The 19,450-nt window shown below is 43.1% G+C and overlaps 3 protein-coding genes across 6 annotated transcripts in view; 1 reads left to right on the forward strand and 2 right to left on the reverse strand.

Moving 5' to 3' along the window:
• The window catches only part of LOC309691069 (nck-associated protein 5-like), a 102,451-nt gene extending 97,254 nt beyond the window's left edge, over window positions 1-5,197 (reverse strand). For all 4 annotated transcript variants that reach the window (XM_082508602.1, XM_082508601.1, XM_082508600.1 and 1 more), the window contains exon 1: window positions 4,501-5,197. The gene's annotated coding sequence lies outside the window, so the exon portion shown is untranslated. The remainder of the gene's footprint in view (window positions 1-4,500) is intronic.
• Window positions 5,198-8,741: 3,544 nt separating this feature from the next.
• On the reverse strand, window positions 8,742-14,705 carry ftcdnl1 (formiminotransferase cyclodeaminase N-terminal like 1). Its single transcript, XM_082508958.1, is given in 7 exon segments — window positions 8,742-9,716; window positions 10,527-10,692; window positions 10,696-10,715; window positions 12,519-12,674; window positions 12,955-13,050; window positions 13,326-13,460; window positions 14,425-14,705. Coding segments are annotated over 6 exon segments (990 nt in total). The 5' UTR covers window positions 13,441-13,460; window positions 14,425-14,705; the 3' UTR covers window positions 8,742-9,279.
• A 122-nt stretch (window positions 14,706-14,827) lies between these two features.
• On the forward strand, window positions 14,828-19,438 carry cUnh2orf69 (chromosome Un C2orf69 homolog). The gene is made up of 3 exons (XM_082508957.1): window positions 14,828-15,545; window positions 16,246-16,484; window positions 16,825-19,438. The coding sequence occupies exons 1-3, from the start codon at window positions 15,267-15,269 to the stop codon at window positions 17,300-17,302; spliced, it is 996 nt and encodes a 331-aa protein (XP_082365083.1). The 5' UTR covers window positions 14,828-15,266; the 3' UTR covers window positions 17,303-19,438.
• The last annotated feature ends 12 nt before the right edge of the window (window positions 19,439-19,450 follow it).

The raw sequence follows: 19,450 nt of genomic DNA on the forward strand, positions 1-19,450 counted from the left end.
AAATGTGTACAGACAGAGCCAAGAAAAGGAAAAATACACATCCTCTACAGTGGAAGAATACTTTATATACTGAGTGAGTATTTTGAGCGAGATGATACAGTTACAGCTGGTGACATTATGTTTAACAGGGGCATTATCCTTGTTGATGACTGGCTGACCAAAGCATCCAGGCCACGGGACGGCTTTGCAAACACAAAAGACAAGTTGTAGACAAGTTATTAATAATTCCAGTTTTTCAGTTTTTCTGCTGCTCCCGATGATGCCTGGGGTGTAAAAACTGCCCAACCAATCAGGTGGTCAGGAGTAAAAGGACATTTTGTGTTTCTTGTTCAGACATGAACATGAGCGGGGGACTTGTTGTAAGCCTAATTATTATTGGTTCAACCCCCGGCTGGGGGGAATTTTGTTGCACGTCATGGCCTTTCTCACCCACGTATCCACTTCCTGTCCGCCTCTGCACCAAGAGCCCAAATAAAGAGAAAAATCTTTGTCTGATGATAGCTCCTTTAAAGAAGTTGTATGATTTATGAATTCTAAACTTATAAGTTGACTCACTGACACGTCTGTGTCTGTGACTGCAAAATGCTGATAAGGTTATGAGTAATACATACCCGGGGAGCTTCTTATCAAGAGCCTGACAACCCACTGTGATGAATACATGTTAATGTTATAAATAAATACATGATGAATAAAGACAGAGCGCAAAATAAAACAAACTTCTTTGCTTCTCTAGATTCGTGCCAGTACTGTAGACAGAAAACATCACATTAACTGAAATCAGCCTCCTACGCTCACCATCATCTGACCTCTGATCAAGTGACACCCACTGCTAATTTCTTTTAGAATTTCTGATGAGCTGATATGTGACTTGATGTGTGTCTTTTTCACTAAACATGAATGAACTGATTTGAGCTCCGCTGAGGAGGAGGAGAGGCTCCCTGGGATCAGTGCGATCTCATCTGAGTAAAATCATAAAATCAAAATCTTTTCCAGGAAGAAAAACAAATAGGATTTCTTCTTCATTCAAGCAGAATGAAGCCAAGTGCTTTTAAAAAAGGACTCGAGTAAATTATTAATCCGGGTCTCCTCCGCCTGTGCCATCCTAGCCTACTTTTCTTGGCACTTTGGGGGAAGCACACTGACTTGTTGCTCTCCATGACACTTCCCAGGCCATACATTATACATGCAGCTATTCTGCACAGATCATGCATACTCGTCATCACAGCCATGAAACTGGAGCTGCTGTACTGTGAAAGTCTTGAGCCACCCATTATTTCTTTATATTTTGCTGCCAAGAAGCCAGACTCTGCACCGTTTTTGTTTTTAATTGGTTTAGAGCAGCAGATCTCCAGACTTTCTGAAGGTCTTCCAAATCTTTTCTTTAGACATTGGCTTGAAGCCTCATCAGAAATGGTCTCAGTGGCTGCCAAGAAGCCATTCTTAAGGGGGAGGCTCTGTTGGACATCTTGTCAATATCAGTGAAAACGAATGCAAGAAGGCACCATCAGATTTTGATCCACCATACATTTCCATCTGGAAAGCATTTGATTGGCATCAGCTTCATTTTTCAGAATGACAATGATTCCAAACTGACTGCCAGTGCAGTAAAATCATACTGGGATAAAGAATCATACAGTGGAATGCTATCAGTCATGGATTGGCCTCCCCATTCAAAGAAGAGCTTTGAATGTCCTTCAAGAAGCCTGGAGAACTATTCCTGAAGATTATTTAATGAAATTATAAGAAGGCTGCCTCAGAGAGTTCAGGGTGTGCTGAAGAATAAAGGTGATCATACTAAATATTGACATTCAAAGTCATTAGAATTGGCAAGAACGCTGTTTTCACCTTAAATCCTGTATTTTCATGTGTGTTGGCACGTATCTGAATAAATCACTGCAGCTATATCAACAACATATCAAGAAATGAGGGGTGGCTCAAGACTTTTGCACAGCACTGCAGGTGATGTTTTGTGATGTATTCAGGGTTAAAAACAGCTTAAACACTTAAAATTTCTAACACTGTTTTTAATGCCACATCACAGCTGACACAACCAGAGAAAATTACATCATTTCCTTCAGGTTGTTGGGTGTTTTTGGTGCGTTTAGATGCGACAAGTAAAGAAAGCTCTGCTAGGTTTTTCTTCATCCTCCACATCTCATATCACAGAGAACGAGGCCATTTATGTTTAATTTCAAGTCCTATGTTGTAATGGAGCTGATGGAGGGAGGCGCAGTTCATCAAACTGTCATTTTCGCTCACAATTCTGGCTTCTAGTCCATCAACAAACACGGTTTTGTCTGGTTTCACACATTCTCCTTCACTTTTGTCCCTCCATAAAAGTCCAGATTCACTCCCCAGCAGGCCGTGGCAGGCTGACATCACTTCTTATTAAGATATTTCATTGATTTTATAATTAAAGTTAATGGAAATTCACTTAATTAAAGAGACATACCTGTTTTTTAATTAATCCAAAGTCTGTTAAGTAACCATGTTAAATAATCTCCGGGAACACCATAATCTGGTGTTAAGTTCTTACAGTCTCTTATAGTCAGCACAAGAAACAAGTAAGAAATAAGGTCAGCTTAAAGCGCCGCACTGAAAGGACGCATTACACTTACAGTGATGATGTGTGTCACTGTCATGTGCATCAATCATACGTTCCCTGAGATGGCACTCAGTCATAAACACAGCTGCACATTAATACAAATGTAATATAGATGGAGCTTTTGTACTGCAAGCATCATTCACCCATTCATACACACACATTCTATGCCTAAACTCATTTAACCTAACCTCACACACTCCAACCAATGCACTGGAGGAAACTCAGGGTTCAGTATCTTACCCAGCGATACTTGGTCATGCAGAAAGGCCAGACGTCACTGGACTTAAACTCCATCTCTCTGCTTGCTAGCAGAAAGTGCTGCTGCTTTCAGTAACCTGCATTTTGGATATTTTGATTGGCGCGTGACCAGAGCCTGACAACCAATCCTATTGGACTAGAGCGAGCCAGTCAGTCTTACAATGAGAGCTTTGTTAGGACCAGCGGTGGAACAATCAAGTATTGATGCATTTATTGTAAAGCTTTAGTTCATTTTTATTTAGCAGGCTTAAAAATATATGATGCTGTATTATTTTTAGATAAAGTTACCCAGCAGTATAAACAGTAAGTAAAATCATCTCCAGATGCAACATTAAAGCGATATTCACATGAATGAAAATCTGATTATGTTGTGTATTTGCCTCTGCGTAAAAGAGTTTTTAACCTCCACAAAAAGGAAAAACACCCAGACTGTGGTTTTAAAAATATTAACTGGATTTTTAAAAGTGGGTTTAATTTACAGAAGAATGAAACACAAATTTGTTTATTCAGTGGTGGGAAATAATTATACATTCTTCTTCTGTCAAGCAAGGTAACAGACTTACTGCTTCAACAACATATGGACCAATCTTTCTTATATATATCGCCTCTGTCAGTGCGCCCCAGGGTGGCTGTGGCTACAATCTAGCTTGCCATCACCAGTGTGTGAATGTGTGTGTGAATGGGTGGATGACAGGTTGTGTAAAGCGCTTTGGGGTCCTTAGGGACTAGAAAAGCGCTATACAAATACAGGCCATTTACCATTTACCATATTCATGTATGTAGGGTACTTTTACTTGTGGTACTTTAAGTATAATTTGGTATTAACGTATCTGTACTTAAACAGGGACTTCTAGGTAAAGGGTCAACATGCTTCCTTTCACAAAAGTACCTTACAAAAAGTACCTATCAGAGGTACTTTTGAAAGGTACTTTTTCTCATTACCTGAAAACTTTCACCAGCAGGGGGCAGCAGTTAACATCTAGTGCAAAGATATTTCTGATCTGCTGCTGCTTTTTTAAACGTTTAATATTTCCTTTTAACTCCGCCCAAATTTCCTCAAGAGTAAATTGTGAAACAAAAATAATGATTTGTCTGGTTGACTCACTACACCATCTAGTGGTGCTAATTTGCATGGCATAAAAGTACAGCCTGACCCTAGTTCACCTTCAGTAGGTATCTCTTCAACACAGTACAAAGATGTTTTGGATATAAAGTCTTAGCAACCTTTTTTTCATATTCTTGAGCTTTAAATACTTATGCAGCTTCTTTTTGAGTAATACACCCATATGGAGGCTCAGGGGGCCTGGAAATCATATTAAATGTTCTCCACTCTTCTACAGTTTATTTATTTCTGATCAAATATCCTGATGTTCTCATTATTTAAAACATGTGTATTTTAGAGATTTTAAAATTGCACTATACGATTAACATCTTTTTAATTTTAGGACTTTAGAGCCTGGTGTGAGACATCCTGAAACCTATAAGGCCTCATTTTCAGATTAATGAATTCAAAACCTTGTTAATTTTTAAGAATCTGCAGGAAGCCTGGTATTTAAACACACACTCACACACAGACACACACAGAAAACCAATGAGCATGACATTTCAGCGCGCAGGTCAGTGCTGTGCGTCCTCACCCTTCCAGCTGCTGTGCGTATCCACGGAGACAGATGTCAGCAGAGGCAGCAGGCTGAGCGGCGACCACCGAGGTCCAGAGCATCCCTCGTCCGCCTCACATCGGCAGACCACCCGAGGAGGAGCAGTGCCGCGACTCCACGATCTGGGTCAGAGTCATCCTGAAGAAGAACGCAGACATCACAGGCCCGCATGGATCCTAACATCCAGCCGCAGTCGCAGCATCCTCCTCCTCCTCCGTCTGCAGCTGCTTCGGATGCAATGAATTCCACCGAGACTCAGACGGGAGCAAATCCATGAGGTTCTCTCATCCACGCTCGACGACGGCTCTCTGCTGCTGTATGAGAATCTAACTGCATCAAGCATCAGTGAAAGACTGCCTCCTCCTCTTCCTCCTCCTCCTCCTCTCCCTGCCTCTGCCTAATTCACTGCTTTATCGCTCTATTTCTGTCTTTCTCTAATGCTCACCCATATTTCCACTTCACTGCGCCCTCTTCCTCTCTCTCTCTCCCGCTCTTCCTCTCTAATTCTCAGCTGTGTCTCAGCACTCCGCTCTGCCTGTGCCCAGAGGATGTTGAACATGTGTTCAGGATGGGGGTTGGGGGACTAATGACTTCATAGGTGGCACTCTTACTTCTCCCACTGATAGGTTAGGGAGGACGGCACCCTGCGCTAACTGTTTAAAGATAAAAATCAGAGCCTGGCCTCTTTTTTTTCCCGTCTTTGTAAACGTTCCTATATTTGAAGCAAACACTTGCTTAGATGAGATTAACCATGAGGCTGAAGGAAATCTGTGGAAGGACAGCTCTGCAGGAATGAAATGAGAGGAGGGATGAGTGAGCCACAGTACTCCACGTTATAGAAGAGGAGCAGAGGGGAAAGGGAAGATGTGGGAGGCAGAATAAAAATGGACAAACAGTGGAAAGAGGGAGGGGGGAGGAGAAAAGAGAGCTTTGGAATATTTATAGAAGACTGAAGCGGAGAAATAAGCTCTATTTCTGTGCTGTGACACCTGGTTGCATCTCGGATGATACACTGTCAGGCTAAGTCAAATCAAAGGCATCCTATGGTGCCTCTGCAGCAGCAAGCAAAGAGAAATTTGCCTTTATTTCGAGCAGATTACACATTTCGTTCAGGCTTCGGTGGCAAAGCATCTCTGATTCCGGGATCTGCAGACGGAAGAGTGCTTAATCAAGGAAATGATGGCCTTGTGACAATCATGAGAGCCGCTTGACTGAGTCACAAAACGAGGTTAATGTGGGAGGGAGAAGAAGGGGGTGCACAAATATGAAATCCAAATAAAAAATCCTTTCCCTGTTAACCGAGGAGGAATGAGTCAAAATAGATTCAATGTTCCAGACACGTCACTCTGACTGCAAATTTAAAAACGTACGTTCATACGTCTGTGTGTGTGCGTGTGTGTGGAGAACAGGATACCTCTGGGCTTATGCTGTGACCTAGATAAGGCCTTGATGCTCCCAAGTCTGTCAGGCAGAGTGTATCCGAGTGTGTGTGTGTGTGTGTGTGTGTGTGGCATCCCATAGAGTAAATGCATGTGTGTCTAAATGCAGAAGAGAGAGAGAGATGAAACGAAGCTGCACGGCTGCGATGCCTGTGTGACTAAGAGCCTCAGCTGGATGACATACAAATGGGTGACCGTTCACACAGCAAGAAAGCTAATCCAAACACACAGGGATACAAAAACTGCAAGTCTTCAGCCTCTCGCTGCAACCTTACGTCACATTGAATGCAGAAAACCTGTAAAATTACACAACATAACGAAAGCATAGTAAACTCAAGCCCTGATGCCAAAGCTCGTCCCTCTCCATGCAAGACTCAGTGAATCACCCCTCCACCGTTTGGGTGTAAAGCTTAACAGCTTAACGCCCACTATGGATGTAGATTAGATTGTTACGGGCTCTTAGATTTCCCTTCCATATGGCATAAAATTAAACACTTCTGAGGCTTTTTACCTCCATATAGCCCAGATTAATATAACATAATGAACCAAACCCATACCCCCTTCACTCTATTACTCTGCAGCTATTCAGTGCATTATCAGAATCAGAATCAGAATCAGAATACTTTATTGATCCCTGGGGGAAATTATTTTTTGTTACAGTGCTCCATTTTAAACCAACATTAAGACAAGACAGACAATACACTAACTAAGAATAGTACAATATATACATATATATACATACATACATACATAAGTCACTCATAAATAAATATTTGGAAAAGAAACATGTGTAGTTGTAGCAGCAAACAGTGTGTTAAGTGGATGCGTTGTACAGGGAGATGGCCACAGGCAGGAATGATTTCCTGTGTCGTTCAGTGGTGCTTTTCGGTAATCTCAGTCTCTCACTGAACGTGCTCCTGTGACTGACCAGCATGTCATGGAGTGGGTGGGAGGTGTTATCCAACATTGTCTTTATCTTGGACAGCATCCGCCTCTCCGACACCACCTTGAGGGAGTCCAGCTCCATCCCCACAACATTGCTGGCCTTACGGATTAGTTTATTAAGTCTGTTGGCATCTGCGACCCTCAGCCTGCTCCCCCAGCATGCAACAGCATAGAGGATCGCACTGGCCACAACAGACTCATAGAAAATCCTCAGCATTTTCTGGCAGATGTTGAAGGACCTCAGTCGCCTCAAAAAATAGAGACGACTCTGGCCCTTCCTGTAAAGTGCTGTGGTGTTTTTAGCCCAGTCCAGTTTATTGTCAATGTGTACTCCAAGGTATTTATAGTCCTCCACAATGTCAACACTGACCCCCTGGATTGAAACAGGGGTCAAGTGTTTCCTGGTCTTCCTGAAGTCCACGATCAGTTCCTTGGTCTTTGCCACGTTGAGCTGCAGATGATTCTGCTCACACCACGTGACAAAGGAGTCGACCACAGCCCGGTACTCTGTCTCATCATCCCTGCTGATGCATCCAACCACCGCAGAGTCATCAGAAAACTTCTGAAGATGGCATGTCTCTGTGCAGTGGCTGAAGTCTGTGGTGTAGAGGGTGAAGAGGAAGGGGGAGAGGACAGTCCCCTGTGGTGCCCCTGTGTTGCTGATCACCTTGTCAGACACACACTGTGGGAGATGTACATATTGTGGTCTTCCTGTCAGGTAATCAACAATCCAGGACACCAGAGAAGCATCCACCTGCATCGCTGCTAACTTATCACCCAGGAGGGTCGGCCTGATGGTGTTGAAAGCACTGGAAAAGTCAAAAAACATGACCCTCACAGTGCTCGCTTATGTAAAAATGACAGGAATCATTTCGCCCCAGTTAATTCTTGACCTGTCCTCTGGCCAGATTTGTCATTAAAGGGTTAATCCCGTGCAGCAGGAGCTCTGAAAATTTAACGAAAGGACAGAAAACTCGGTAGGCTTTAAACGGGCGCGGGACAAAAATAGCCGTTTCTCACACAGATGGCGACTCTCCCACAGAGTCACGCATGGCAAAAAAAATGATGGGAAAAAACTCATCAGCAGAGACTCATCAGTAAACACAAGCGTCCTATTTGCTCCAAACAGGATATGACACATATGCATGTGGAGAGCGCTGTCTCCAATTTCACTCTGGAGAGCGACACGCTCAAAATGTCACCGTTTTCACTCTTTGGCAAGTTCAGAGACTTTGAAGTAAATACTCCCAAAGCAGGAAGGCATTCAGAGGTCAGGTGTGTTATTCTACACAGACTCTTGAAAAAAAAAAAACCCCACCAAAAGTATAAAAGTGGCAGTAACTCATAAACGGTTCAACACTCCTGTCAAACTCGTTGAATTAAAGTTGACATTCTGCACTTCAATCACATGCTGTTTGGTTGATTTAAAATCTACTTATGGAGTTACATAACTGTATGTCTTCTTCTTCTTTTGGTGACTCCCTTTTAGGGGTCACTGCAGTATTCCTATCATACTCCTCTGATCCACCAACCATCCGCATGTCCTCCTTCACTACATCCATGAATCTTCTCTGAGGTTTGCGTCTTCTTCTCCTGCCTGGCAGCTCCATCCTCAGCATCCTTTGTCCAAACCTTCTCAGCCTTGTCTCTATAACTTTGTCTGTCGTCTACCAACGTCACAGTTCACAGACGCTAATGCCTGACCTTACCCGTCGACCTGTCCATCACCTCTGCAAACAAGGAACTCAGAGCACCCTCACCTTTGACCCCATCCGTCATTCCAACTCCACTGCACTCTATGTGAACTTGTGAAAAAAATACCAAAAGAAAAGCATCAACTGTTAAACTTTTTATTAAATGTGATGTTTTTAGTCTAAAGGTAATCACACAAACTGATCAGTCATCACTCAATGTTTCAGTTTCCCTCGGTGAGTTTATCTGTTTTTTCAGTTCTTCTGACTGACTTTTTTGCTCATTTATTTAACAGGCACCACAGCGAGGAGTCACAAAATAGTGACTCTGTAGGTCAAACTGGGAGGAGATGATGCAACAGAATGCCTCATGTTTTATTAATAAAGTTTAGTGTATTGATGACATATCACAGGGAGAGGAATATGATATATTGCTATATCAGGGGTTCGTCCTGCTCTGGGGAAACACAGAGGTTCATAAATCTAAATCTGAGAACCCTGAAAGTGAAGACCTCCTGACTCAAACATTACTTCAAATAGAAAAACTATTGATGCTATAAACTGTATTTGTGCAGCGGTAGAACATAAAGCAGCATCGGTGGTACCTGAGGGCTCAATAACAGTCAGTTTCCATGGTAACGGAGGCGGAATCTATCACAGATTATCGACTTTAGTTTTTGTTTTCACATGCGGATCCTGCGCTGCTCTTTCCAGAACTCGGCAATCCCCTGAGACAGAGCATACTCTGCTAGGCCCCTGCAATCACGGGGGGTGAACCCCACCAAGGCCGTGCCCTTCATGCTGACCCCCTGTCTCCCTGCCAGCTCGGCGACCCTCGCCGTGATGAGGGAAGCCGGAGCGTGACAGTACGACTCGCCGCCGATGCTGAAAGACGGCCAGGGTTCACCTGCGGTGAGGTGATCTGGCGGGGTCCCCTTCACGCTTTCCACATTACAAGCGATTTCCACAGCGCCCCCGTGTGGTAGGGCCAGCACCTGCACTCCAGGCAGGCCTCCCGGCGTCGACTCCCTGATGGCTTTGGCGATGCTGCGCCCCAAAGAGACGTCCTGGGTGTCAATTGTGACATTGCAGTTCATGACGTAGGGACCTGCCCCGACACCTGCAGGAGATCAGACAAATCGGAACTAAAGGAGCTTCTTTAAATCAATAACAACATTTTTTGCAGATTTTTACTAGTGAGACAAAAGTTGCATAGCAATCCTCTTCCTTCTGAAGTCTTATTCACATTCAGAAACAGATTGTTCTACTAGTGCTCTGCAGTCCTCAGCCCTAAAAAATGGTCAGAGTGGCAGAAGCTGTACTGAAAGCTGAAGAGGAATGGACACAGCACAGTCCCCCGTGTCAGACAGAGCACTGCCCAGTCTTACAGACTACATGTCTATCAGGTGGTGTGAGGTGAGCCAGGACTAGTCTCTCCAGCTCTGCATCAGATGTGAAGTGAGGGCAACTGGTTGACAGTCATTTTTCTTGGATAGTGACGACTTCTTTGGTACATGTAGTTCACCAGATGTTCTCCGGAACACTATGAATCCTCGATCTCCTGTCTTGTTTGCCTCCAGTAAATTATTTTTTTTCTTTACAAATCCAGCAGTGCTTATAATAGAGACTAAATGTTGCAAAGGCAACAACAGGATACCTCGGCTGTGTGAATCTGATGCTTAACACCTTTTAGTTAGATTCAGAATGTGCTAACAGGCTCAGTGGCCTGACTTTCTTTTTATCTGGTAACACGTCAATGTTATTTTTTTTAGCTGTGAGAACTTTTCAGATTTTTCCTTTCAAAGGTCAGAATAGAGAAGGGAGACAGCCTGTGGTCAGACTAACAAACAAACAAAGATAAAGTCACCTGTGTTGTGTAATCACACCAAAGAGACACTCTAACCTTCATTACCTGCTACCTCTGGCTCACCTGTGAGGCCGAATCGTTTCTGTGGCTGCGGCCCCACGTCGGCCCTGATCGCCCGCAGGTCTGGCATCTTCTTGAACCAGCCCATCTCCTTCCTCCTGTGCGCCAGCCCTCGCTGTAAGGGGAAGTCTGCCCAGCCAAACAGGAAGGCACTGGTGCCCCGGACCCTCTATGTAAGTCCCTGAGCCACAGCTGAGCCCAAGCAAGAGCACAGACACATTTCAGCTGACTGGCATACGGAGTGCACGTCATCACGTGCACACAAATTCAGAAACGCAAAGGTGCAAAGACCGTGACGGACCAAAACACACCCGCGGGAATGTAATTCAGACGGATGGAAAATACGGACACATGGGCTGCTTATTACATGCATGCATGAATACAGTGCTTGTTAGTGGGTTGGCCAATTACCATTTTTCAATCACACCACACAGATTAGCATACAGAGTGCAGTCTGCAGGCATGAGGGCAAAGTGTTGAGTTATTGCTCATTATCAGATAGACACATGGCTGCGAAGTCAGCTGGTAAACTGTGAAAGTAATCAACAGCCCAAGAAAATAGAAAAGACGTCACATTATCAGCTACATGCAGGTGAGACATGCTTGTAGAGACACAGTGGATGAGCTCATGACCGAAAATGTACTGAGGAATAATAAAAACTACAGACACCCTGCTGAATATGTCTGTGAACACACATTGAGAATTTATTTTAAGTCACATGTGATATTTGTCTAAAGAGCTAAAAATAAATTACGAGCACTGACAGCCAGTGAGGATTTAAAATATAGCTGTGATTCCCAACCAGGGGTACATGTTAGATAGGATTTTAGGGTTATGTGGGAAGTTGTGTTCAACTAATCTAAAAAAAAAATGCAATAACAAGTAGATCTTAAAATATTTTACTGGAAAAGTTAGCAGCGGTAGCAACAGGGTAACTCAAATATATAAATGATTTAAATAGGTAGATAAATAAATAGTTAAATAATGACTGGAAAGAAAGGGAGAAGGCTTGAATTTATAAAATAACAACTAAACCTTTGAGAAGTTTTCATATAATAAACAAATTCAAATTTTAAACAAATATAATGCATAACTGTTGAAATAACTCACCTGGCTAACAGTATGGAAACCTTTTTTTAGCTAAACCGCTAGCTAAAAAAGCAAGGCTAGCAGTTAAAATCATTAGCCAAAAATGTGCTGTTAGTAAATAATTAGAATTGCTTTTTAAAATTATAACGAAGGGGGGAAATATCCAACTATTAACTTTTGAAATAGCTAAATAATAATTAGGTTAAAGGGCTAGCAGTTGAAAATGTCATCTTAAAATGTATACTAACAAATAAAATTGTTAGCTTAACATGACAGACAAATATTTCAAATGGGTAAAAATTATAAATGAAAAGTTTTAAATACTTAGCTAAAGGATATCTAGCTAAAAGTTGAAATTATTAGCTAAAACATAATTAAATGATGTTAGCTAAACAGATAAATATTTGAAACTACAAGCTTACTAGCAATTAAAAACATACGATAAAAGTATCGATTAATTGAAATAGCAAAACAAAAACTATGAATGAAAGTAGGGTTAGCAGTTGAATATTAAAGGGTTAATAAACACAGGAATTATTAGCTAAAAGTATGAGTAGTAGTGGAAATACTGCATTTCGTTGCCCTGTACCTGTGCATGTGCAATGACAATAAAGTTGAATTCTATTCTATTCTATTCTAAATTTTTAGGCAAGGCAAGGCAAGGCAAATTTATTTGTATAGCACAATTCAACAACAAGGTGATTCAAAGTACTTTACAGAGACATTAGAAACAAAAACAAATAAAAAGCATGATTTAAAATTTTAGGTGAATTAATGGAGAAACTCAGAAGGTTAGTCAAACAATAATTAGTTTGAATGAACACTTCATTTGATGACGGGGTATTTAAGGAGGGTACAGTGTTTCAGGGGTACATTAACTCTCAGGAACACTGTGAAACACATACCGAGCGCCTCTTTAGTACAGTCCTCTGCCCTCACCTCCTCCCCCAGTGGGTAGATGGGTATGAGGTCAACAGCGCCCATGCATGGATGGACTCCTGTATGAGTTTGCATGTCAATCAACCCACACGCCTTCTCGCATGCACACAGGATCGCCTCCCCTGGAAAACATTAAAAAACAACACCAAATAAAAGCTGCAAACTTTGACTGCTTTCACTGTTAAGGCTGTCGTGTTTCGAACAAGGATTCGTAGAAATGATTTTTTTCTCTGTGATCCTTGTTAGAAAAAGGTTCTTACTGGGTTTTTTTTATGTGTCTTTAAATCCCTCACAAAGCTTATTAAAGGATTGGAAGCTGGAGCTGAACCCATTCATCCATCTCTCAGGAGCAAGAGAGTGAATATGGAACATGTTAGAAGCACAAATACAAAGAGGACTTACTGATCGAGTCGATGCTGGACACAATAGTGATGACAGAGCGGTTGTAGTCATAATCATTAAAGATGTTTAACACCATGGTCCCCTCACGCCTCACACCTGAAGCACAATAAAGACAATACATGTGAATAAATGTCTAATAACAGGTTATATTTTACAGGTAAAGGGCAAATTTAGTGCTTAGAGTAGGGTGGTTATCTGATTATCATCTGGCGCCATCATGGATGACATAACTGCGTACAGGCAGTGATTTTACAGCTAAGAGTTGGGTATATGTAGTGGCTTGCCCTTCAAACTGAGGCTGTAAATAGTTTACCAGCAGTTAGCTCGTGTTGAAATTCAAACTTTTTTTTCCGCTGGTACCTTGAACTCACCTTCAGTATTGTACAACGCTGCTTTGGCCACCGTCTCCACCAGATCCTTCCTGCGAGCTTCAGAAACATTGAGGAGACACGCCACCAGTCTCCTGCCCAAAGAGCTCGAGGCCATGTTTTATCAGGTATGCAGAACTGGGAAAGTAGAAATGCAGCCACTCATTAGATGAAAATTTGAATGTGTAACCAATAAAACGCAATCATGGGAAAAAGAAAGTCCATATTCTTTCAATTCCAAGGGTTCATATATGACAACATTTTAAAAATCCTTAACATTATTTACCCGTTTCAGATGACCAACTCTATCTGTCAGACAGATGGCCTCACATTTCACTCTACAATACTTTGGTATGCCGAAGAGTTCATGGTCAACTCAGGCCAACCCTCCACCACTGTGCTTGACAACTGGTACAATTGGTACGAGCTAAAAATGGCTGCATTAGTTACATTTTAAAATTTGTAATTATCCCAGCATGTATCAAAGTACCAGCCAGGTGACATTTTCCCCATGTTTTTGCTGTTGCACCCACTTCTTTGAGCTCATTCCTTTGAGAAGTTCAGGAAATACTGTTTTTATTTCAACTGTTTGATGATAAATGGTACAGTTCATAGAGCTGCATCTTCATCCCATCAAAAAATGAAGCAGTGAAATAATACTTTTGATTTTTAATGCAATTCTAAGTGTAACATGGATACTCAAGCAGCAACAGAATACGTACATGGGCTATGAAAAGTTCTCCAATAAATATAAGCTGCTGCACAGTGTGTTTAAAAGCTGAAGTTACCTTCCAGCAGATGAATGGAACTCTTCTTATGTGCAGAATGACCTTGATTAGTTTATATGGTTAATTATCAGTCATATAATTATTCAGTGCAGTTTATAGGAATTATTAAGCCGAGTGGCGGTGCAATGGTTTACCCATTGTGTCTGCACAGCTGTTTGCACAGCTGTAGAACATGTACAAAGTCCAGCCTGGTGTAAACTAATTTGCTGTGTTATGCAGGCGGAACCAAACATGTCAGTGGCACACTTGAAGTATGTGCAGCGTTTATAAGGAAAAAGGGGCAATATAAACTATTTCTGCGGGAAAACACTCACTTTGCACTCGCTTCAGCGCAGCCGCTGCGAACCCACCCACATCAAGATCCACGGAAAGGTAAACACGTTCATTTTATGTGTTCAGCTAAACTTTGGAAGTCTCAGCACAAGATGGTTCCACCCCGATCCCAACCATAGACATTTTGAGATGTGTTTATGTATGTGCGGTCCTCGTATGTATTTTTTTAAAAAATAAAAAAGGTCTGGGGTGTAAATATTTTTTTCCTGGACATGCTGTTACCTACTTATTATTTTTGGAAAATAATACAAATTCCATAAAATTATGAAAACATTCGAAAAAAAATTAATTAGTGGTTTAATCAGTGTCAATTTTATTTATGTTTTATATCCATAAATATCCTCGGCTCACATCGATGACAGTTCACGTTTCTCACCACAAACGTGGTGTTTTATACGATTGCTTTGTTCTTCCCTTGGCGTCGTTAGACCGCGCGGACGAAAACGGAAATACAAAGGAGGGACTCATCCGATTCCTACCGACGAGAAAACTCAACACATGCGCAGTAGCGCGTACGTTTCCTGTCACTGCAGTCGTTTGTTATTTCGGTGGGTTTGTTTTTGTTAAACAGCGCCTCTTTGTGGACAAAAGGAGACTCTAAAACTGTGACAGTGAAGTAAATCTTGGACGTTTATTCCGCAGGTGTCGTAATGTGAGGCGGACAGCGGTTGTAGACGTCGTGTAGTTGTAATTGTTTGCGTATAATAAGGCTGTGTGGCCCGGTTTGGCGCTACCCGCTGATAATGTGATGCTAACTGACAGCAGCATGGAGCGAGTGCGCAGATGAGGAAAAACGCCAGCTCATTTTCTTATTTTAGAGTCCATGCTAGCCGAACGAGCAGCAGTACTGGACCTGACTTTAATAACTGCGGCCAAAGCGATGACGACGTCACCCTCCGAGCTCCGGGGGCTCCACGCCTCGGCAAGCCGGGATGCACTGTCGGGAACCCCGCTGCAGAAGCTGCAGAAGCTGCAGAGGCTGCCCGCGGTGCCCGGGAACCTCCCCAACCGAGTGAACGACCTGCTGCTCCTGCGGCCTGACCCGGAGGAGCAGGAAAAGAGCAACAACCGGCACGCGGTGTTTTTTCACGGGGATATTCAGGTGAGAGTGATGGAGAAGGTCTCAGGTGGACATGGCTGCCATGGCGAAATTAATCACTGAATACGATTACTGAGGCAGCTCTGTGCCACCTCCTGTGTGTTTAATGTTGGAATCAGTCAATGATTTCTTTCAACAAACCAAATAAAAATGCGGGGAGGCCAGTCCATGGCTGATAGTGCTCCATTGTGTGTGATTCTGTCCAGGTATGATTTTACTGCCTCTGCAGTGCGCTTTGGATCATTGTCATGCTGAAAAATGAAGCTGTTGCCAATCAGACCTTTTCCCCATGGTATTTCATGGAGCATCAAAATCTGACAGTTCACTTTTGCCGAGATTTCCAACACCACTGGCTGAAATTAAACCATGACAGAGCCTCCACTTTCTTTTACAGATAGATGCTCACTGTGCTAACTCTCTCCTGATCTCCTCCGTACACACTGATGATGATTTGAACCAAATATTAGGACTTATCACTCCATCAGCCCTGTTGCCACTCATTTTCAGTCCAGTTCTTGTGTGGTTTCGCATACTTTAGCCTTTTCTTACAGTGAGACATTTCGGATGTGGCTTCAGGCTTTATTCCCCTGAAAATGGTCAGGAAAAAGTACAGGACTCAGCTGTGCTGCTCTTGTTCTGAGATCATGTAGGACCTCTATGTTGCAAAAAGCAGTTGTAAAACTTCTCATTTCTCTCTGTGCAGAACTTCCAGGAGGAGATGGCGCTGCAGCCTGAGGGTGCCCAGTGGCTCTCCTGGAGCCTGGAGAGGGTCGCCTTCACTCTGGGCTGCCGTTTCCCTGATAGACACGTGTGGGTGGTGAGAGCCTCGCGCATGTACCTGCACAAGTTCAGCTGCTACCAGAACTTTGTGGAGAGCAACATGTTCGGGGCTCCGGAGCACTCTCCATACTCTGCTGACTCTGGAGCGTTTCACCACCTCAGGTTTGTTACTGGAGCTCATTTTGTCTTGTTGAGATATTATTTAACTTGATTACTTTGGCTAAATTTTATCCGGCCTGTATATCAGTTAAGAATAAATTAAGAAAGGTGTAGAGGCTTAAAGCCACCTGCAAGCTAAATCATCTAGCTCACAGATGATGACACAGAAAAGGGCAATTTAATGGTGAACGCGTTTCCCGTGTCTTTTCCCAGTTTTCCAAATTTTATGTTTTTGGAAAACATGACCAGGTCTAAAGGTGTGAAGGACAGGAAAATGTTGCTGTAATTCTTTGAGATGATTTTGGATCTTTTCTCTGAGTCTGAGCAGCGTTTCTGACCACAGGGCCCTGCTGAGCCACGGCATGGAGCGAGCCAGCCTGCCAGACCCGCTCCAACCACAGGGCGGCGCTGACAGCATCCCCTCAGGCTTCTCCTTGACCCTGGTGGGCTTCAGCAAAGGCTGCGTGGTCCTGAACCAGATGGTGTACGAGCTGCCCGGGGCCCGTGCTGATCCGCAGATGTCACCCTTCGTCAAGCACATCTCTGACATGTTCTGGCTGGATGGTGGCCACCCGGGGGGCAGTGAGACCTGGGTGACAGACAAGCAGGTCCTGAAGGAGCTGGCCGGCAGCGGCGTGTCGATCCATGCCCACGTGACCCCTTACGAGGTGTGCGACCCGATGCGGGCCTGGGTGGGCCGCGAGCACGGACACTTCATCAAAACTCTGGAGGAGTTCGGGGCGTGTCCAAGCAAGAAGCTGCACTTCAAGGACGAGCCGCCCTCCATCGAGAACCACTTCAGGGTCATCCAGGAGTTTTGAGCGCTTTATGTGATCTTTGTGTCTTATTGCTGGTCTTACCTTAAACCTTCAGATTTAAGGGCTCAGATGAGTCGGATGCTGGTTTGTTAAACGCGCTAACCCTGAGGTGGGACGAGCTTTCCTCTGTTCTCCACTGTCTTCCTCTGAAAGTCCTTCAGGCTAAATGAAAGCTTTTCCATTTGCTCAGACTTTATGTTGCTGCCGAGCTGCTGGTTAATATCCGGTTAGTTTCTCTAACTCAACTTGTTTGCGTGTTTAGCTGCAGCAGAAAAGCTTCTTACATTCTTTCTATACCTGCACTAGCATTGAGCTCATTTTAGACACATGAATGTTTGAGAATCCGGTCTCCGGGTGGACGTCATCAGCAGGAATATCTGCTGATTGTGTTTTAACTGTAATGAAATAACAAGCAGACACTTAAAGTGTTTGAGTTCATTCCTTCAGTTTGATGCTGATGGTGGATTTCCATTAATGACGAGTCAGAAAAAGGACAAAAAACCAGTTTAGATTTATATTTTTAAGATAAGACACTGCAGGCTAGCAGAACTGTTCACTTTTTGAAGCCATTGAAGTTCCAAAACCAGACTTTAAAAAAAAAAAAATCTTAATTAAGATTAATTATCTCACAACGAGTTATGTGTGTAAATTGCAGACTGCTTAAAAAAAAAAAGTGCCTGCAGGGTCTCCTCTTAAATCGCTGCAGTACGTTTTATTCTGACACACAGTCACTTCAAGGTGTGTTCACTACGTATTCTGGAGCCGTCACATTTCACATGGTCTTCATCAGCACAGGATGTTCTGCTGATGAAGACCATGGGGCTCATAGGTCAGCTCTGTCATCACGTTTGGAAATCAACTTTTAAACGGTACAACTATAACAACAACCAAAAACTTTCATATTTTACTATAAATGTTTTTAAAATATCAGATTTTATGTTTTCCTGGAGAAAAAAAAAAGTCCATCTGCACAGATTTGTTTTTTGTTTTCAGTAAAATGCAATAATAAGAAGGAACACTCAGGTGCTTTAGTATTTGGGCAGCGGGGCAGTTTTAGTTTTTTGCTTTGATTAAATCTGAATCGCACCATGTGATTAATCTGTAGATGACAGTTGGGTGCTTCTCTTCTGGCCTGAATTTCTTTGGGGTGAGCTGTACAGATGTCTGTCTTCTTTTAAATATTATGGAACTCTATAAATCACCTATCATATTTTTGGATCTTTGAGTAGGTGGGTCGTGACTCCTCCTTTCAGAGAGGGTGTGTGGGAGTTCTCCACACCAGTCTACATGTGTTTTGTGGACTTTGGGATGGTTTGGCTGGGGTGACCTGTAGGGGGTGTTCCTGGACTCCGGGATATCAGGCACGCTGTTAAAAGCACTTTGGAGCCTGCAGCGGCAACGAGAGCTTGGTTCACTTCTCCATCAATAAGCCAGACTCCCTCAGGGTTGACCTTTGACGCTGATTCTGTTTACAGCTTTCATGAATAGAATATCAGAACAGAGGCTGTGGGGTTTGGTGCTGTGGATGCTGTACTGATCTGTTTTTTGTGAAGAGCGAGCTGATGATCTACACCTACATCCACAAGCTGTGGATGCTGACTGAAAGGTGTCCAGGACACCAGAGGTGGAAATGAGCTTCCTCTGAAGGCTTTGGGCTTTTGGGGGTGTCTGAGTAGAGCAGCTGCTTTGCCACATTTAAAGGCATTGGTTGAGGTGTAGTGGATGTCCTGGATAACTTTGAGGCCCACGACTGCTTGGATAGATCATGTCTGCTGGCTTGGGTGGTACAGCGAGGATGTGTGGCCTTGGCGTCTTCGTTTAGGTCACTGCTCCTGTGACTTAGACCCAAAGAACTGGTAGAAACTGGATGAGTCTAATTAGTGGAAACAGATGTTGCTGTTGGTTGTTTCAAACACTAGAAGGCGAGTGCCATCTAGTTCTAGGTGAAGGTGGACATCTTTACAGCTAATATCTCCAAAACCATCTATGGACCCCCTGTCCAGATACTTTTGGATCTGAATGTATCTCATGGTGGCAGATGTGATATGTTTTTATGACACTGGGTGGGGAGAAGGACAAAAAAAATCTGTAAACTTGCTTGCTGTGTCCAATTAATGAAGTGGATTATTCCTGTAGGACTTCTGGTAGCTG

This window comes from Aulonocara stuartgranti (assembly GCF_965226115.1).
Source record: "Aulonocara stuartgranti genome assembly, chromosome: 16".
NCBI classification, from domain to species: Eukaryota; Metazoa; Chordata; class Actinopteri; order Cichliformes; family Cichlidae; genus Aulonocara; species Aulonocara stuartgranti.